General features: G+C 33.4%; 1 protein-coding gene across 1 annotated transcript; it reads left to right on the top strand.

Annotated features, from left to right (window-relative positions):
- The first annotated feature begins 2,153 nt into the window (after positions 1-2,153).
- Positions 2,154-3,482, top strand: LOC134747308 (uncharacterized). Its single transcript, XM_063681939.1, has 2 exons — positions 2,154-2,705; positions 2,844-3,482. The coding sequence occupies exons 1-2, from the start codon at positions 2,162-2,164 to the stop codon at positions 3,446-3,448; spliced, it is 1,149 nt and encodes a 382-aa protein (XP_063538009.1). The 5' UTR covers positions 2,154-2,161; the 3' UTR covers positions 3,449-3,482.
- The last annotated feature ends 1,027 nt before the right edge of the window (positions 3,483-4,509 follow it).

The raw sequence follows: 4,509 nt of genomic DNA, 5'->3' as shown, positions 1-4,509 counted from the left end.
TCAATTCCTCATGGATCCCATCATCAGAACAGCACCAGATTAATGTGGAACCACCTTGTAGGTAGTTCCTTTCAAACAAAAAAAGAATTGTTCAAGTAGGACAACGGGTCTCGGAGTAATCGCTGAACATCCTACATTAAATAAATCATCATCACTACCTTCAAAACAATCATCATCATCAGGTCCACTTCATCAAATTGGTCGTTTTCAAGAGAAAATGCTCAAGTTGCTTATGAAAACACCCAAATCACCATACATGTGCCTTTAAAAATTGAGGAGTTCCCTCAATTCCTCAGGGATCCCATCATCAGATCAGAACCAGATTAATATGGGACCAACTTGGAAGTAGCTCCTTTCAAACAAAAAAATAATGACTCAAATCGGACCACGGGTCTCGGAATAATCGGTGTACATAAAAAAAAAAAAAAATAGCCACAACCGAATACAGAACCTCCTCCTTCTATGAAATTGAAGTCGGTTAAAAATATAACCTTTCATAGTTAGCAGAAAATTCGAAGATATATGCAAAAATCTATACAGACATGAATGCAAGTAATACATAAACAACATATCGATTTCAATGTTTAGGTCTGCCGGCCTAGCCAAGGTGACAATCGCTCTCGCTTCGACAACGAAACGCTTTGTGTATCTCTATCACTCTTCCGTATTAGCACGGCAGTGACAGTTGCGTTTCGATCGCTACGGAGCGTAAGCGATTGGCATGTTGGCTACGCGGCGCGGCCAGGTCCTATAAATTAATTTCTTCAAATTTGAACAAAACTCACCGATTAAAGGTTATCGGTTCGTGCGTATTTTCTTTTCTTTGAGTACGCGATTTACAGCCCTCGATCACACAAGACATTATCACATACGGAACTTCAAACCATTACAAATAAAAACTCAGCACGTTTTCCAACAATTTTTCAGGAATAGCTACAATATAATTAAAATTAAGCAAGATGACCGCTGAAATGCCGCGAAATATTTCAACTAAAATAATACGACTATGTCAAGTTGTTACAGTTGACACCTACCTGTGACATAAGGAACATTTATTTTATTTGGCTGGATTATATTACATCCAATTACAACCATTTGACGTTTTCCTCGTGACAAAACGAAAAAAACGCTGAAAAAAACGAAAGTCCTTGCGGATTGTGTTATAGCGCTATTTATATATATATAAATAGCGTGTTGTGAATACGATACCTTTTACCACGCTCTTATTTTTGCCCGGCTTCTATGCTTTAGTTATTATTCTGAGCTAAACATCACGAGGGCCACAGCAAACCTGTTTAAACTTATTTAATACTGGTTGTCACAAAAGTAAAAAAGACAACCGTAATCATAAAAAAAATACCTATCAACTACGTCTTGGCTGTCATGGATTGACTAATACAAAATGTTTTACTAGTTTTTGGTTAAAAATTTTTAGTTAATATCTAAATTATGAGTTCAATGCGATAGATCAGCTTTATGCTTTTATGATTCAGCTTTAATAGTAAAAACAGGTAAGAATACAAAAACATATATATGTATGATCAATAAAACGTGACGGATTATCCGGTCTCAATATAACTATTAAGTAGACATTTACGTTTGTGATATACCGTGGATATATCACCTGATCTGGGTGATTCTTAATAGTTGTTTAAAGTTCATTAAAAAAAATAAGTGTTTTTAATGATAATTATATAGGAACGTGCATCAAACCGATGATTTGATACCACATTACACGGGCCGTGATATTTTGTCTTTGCCAATTTTTAAAACACAAAAATAATGTTTGGATATAAAGCTAGAGGTTAGTTTGCTAAGTGAATTACACTAAACATTAGTCTTACAAGTCACAAATAGATCGCTATCATGTACTTACACGTAAATCACTATTTAATCTCAAACTTTCACGGTCAACATGGGAATAAATAAATAGGATTACAACATAGGCGCAGATAATACATAAGCCGTCCTGCCACAGAGCATATCTTTATAGCCACAAATAGGTACTCAATACGAATTGTAATCAAACAGCATATTCTAAAAGAACTCCAGATCAAGTCCTACTTCCAGTGCCTATCGTCAAATCACTCTTATGTTATCCTCACGGTGGGATACATCATTTTTTCTGATATTTATTTTTATTATTCAGTTTATTATCAAAATGGAAACTGCGTGCTTAAAAATTAAATTCACATCACTGATCAAAAAGCTACGTGAGAATGATTCCAAATGTTGTCTCGAAATTGTACCAGAAGTGACCTGTTTACAAAACTTTGCTAAGATGCTAATACAGAAACAAGAAAACAGCTTATATGAATACGCTATTCCTATTACTTATAAACTAATTCTCAAGAAGTGTATAAAATGCGAAACAAAGCATACGGGTTATGAACTTAACCAGATGTATCATTCTTGTGTGGACATTTTACACGCACCTGCTGCCAGTTATATTGATGAAACTGGAGACATCAATCGATTTTTAAGTGAAACTGTATTGCTTAATAAAGTACCAACAAGTTTCCACGGATGGAACATGGCTAAACCACAACATAAAAAACTAAACTCCACTCCAGAAAAAAAATATACAGCAAGTACTCAAACTTACGAGAAGAGAGGCGAATTTACTCTCACTAACAGGGAAAACAGAAATTTGAATAAATATTATACCACAAACAGCACTGATGACACTGACAAAGAGTATTGTGGTAATTAACAACAAGTTACCGTAATTGACTATTTTTAAGATGTAGCTATATATATATTTATATATATAGCTACATATATTTATATATATTTATTTATTTAGCTATATATATTTTTTATAATTTAATTATTTTTTTCAGTTATGCGTAACATTGATATCCAAGTCGATTCTATGCAAAACATTGTCGACGTCGTAAACGATATACCTGAAAAGGGCAACCATAAAATTTGTAATAAAAATATCAATTTCTCAATTAATGAGATCTCTAAGAAGTGTAACATTAATGAGATGCGAAAATTAAGTCTCACGCCCATTTTTTCTATTGACACAAATGACATGTGTATGGCAGAACAAACTGAAAATATTCTCATTCGTAATTCAAATGGTAAGGACAATAATGTGGGATATTTCAAAGAATTTGTTCTTTATAATTGTATATCACCAATAATAAAACCAAATATGGACACAACTCACATGCCTTTAAATGAGTATAAATCAATAGAACCATATAGAAATACACCTGAAGTGCGAATAGCAGAGTTCCTGAAATTAATTGAATACGAGATGTTACCCCTAAAATATATGTTAAATGACATAGTTTCGAAATATACGTCACTAAATGTAGATAACCAACTAAAAAAATATTTATTAGCCACAAAAAAAAAACATCAAATCGAAAAATTTACTTGTCAAAATCGCCTTAGATCTAATCGTGTTTTTTATACAATTGTCTTTGATGGTTAAAATTGATTGTCAAATAAAAGTTACTTAGAACGTATTTCTTTTATTTTAATTTATGGCTACGGATATGGATGGTATAGAAAGGATGTTAATCTCTTCAGAATTGTTTCAAAAGTGACCAGCTTTCAGCTGTAAATAATAGTTCCTAATCTCTCCGGTGGCGCTAGGTAGGCTCTGAGACCAACGAGTATTCTAATATACAGGATGACCTTAGCCATTGAACAAACCCTGAAATCCCACGTAGGGTTACTTCTCAGGAATGCTCTATCGTTAATTTTTTTTTTATTAGAACAAAAGATAAATAAATTTTCAAACAAAAATTAATTCCAATGATCGACAACAAAAAGAAACATTGTTCGAAAATGTGCGGCAATGATAACATTTGTCAAAAGTCAGAATCTTATTAATGTCATAAATAAAAAAGATAATCAATAAGGTCGAAGAAGGTTTCATACTATTTACTATCTCAGGAGCTATTAACACATACAGACTGCTCCAAAGTAAAAAATCATAATTTGTTAATTTCTTCTTAACCGCTACACCGGTTGTTATGATACTTGGTATACTGATTCTAAATACCCTAATGCATATATACATTTCGGCTTTGTCCAATGGCTAAGGACACCCTGTATAGGAGACTCTATGACATGAACCATAGAGGTATAATAATGTAGAGATGAAATGGGGGAGGAGCAGCAAATAACCCGACCAAATTACGTAGGTTGTTTCTGGTATATTGTCAGGAATGTTAAAACGTGTTTTTAATTTTGTCGCATTGCGTATGTTCTGTCCCTGACGGTCGCACGGGTGCACATCTATATAAAATACTAGGTGTATGGTCTAGGTACTTCAGTGTATGGTGGCACCGCCTATTTACTGTTTTTAGATGGACACTTTTCATCAAAGAGTAAAGTAAGTATAATAGGTACTTTTCATATAAAGAGATTGACATCCTTTCTATACCATCCATAGCTACGGGTTCCAATACATATAATGTTCCCCTATTAAAGGTTTACTGTCATTAGGTACAATTGTAATGTTCGAATTGCTTATTTCGCTTCACA

The sequence above is a fragment of the Cydia strobilella genome, chromosome 1 (genome assembly GCF_947568885.1).
Source record: "Cydia strobilella chromosome 1, ilCydStro3.1, whole genome shotgun sequence".
NCBI classification, from domain to species: Eukaryota; Metazoa; Arthropoda; class Insecta; order Lepidoptera; family Tortricidae; genus Cydia; species Cydia strobilella.
This window is presented reverse-complemented; position numbering and strand designations above follow the sequence as displayed.

Excerpts from the sequence above, each read along its gene's own strand:
- LOC134747308 (XM_063681939.1), top strand. The coding sequence starts at position 2,162 with ATGGAAACTGCGTGCTTAAAAATTAAATTCACATCACTGATCAAAAAG. Across the intron at positions 2,706-2,843 it reads CACTGACAAAGAGTATTGTG|TTATGCGTAACATTGATATC; the intron begins GTAATTAACAAC and ends TATTTTTTTCAG.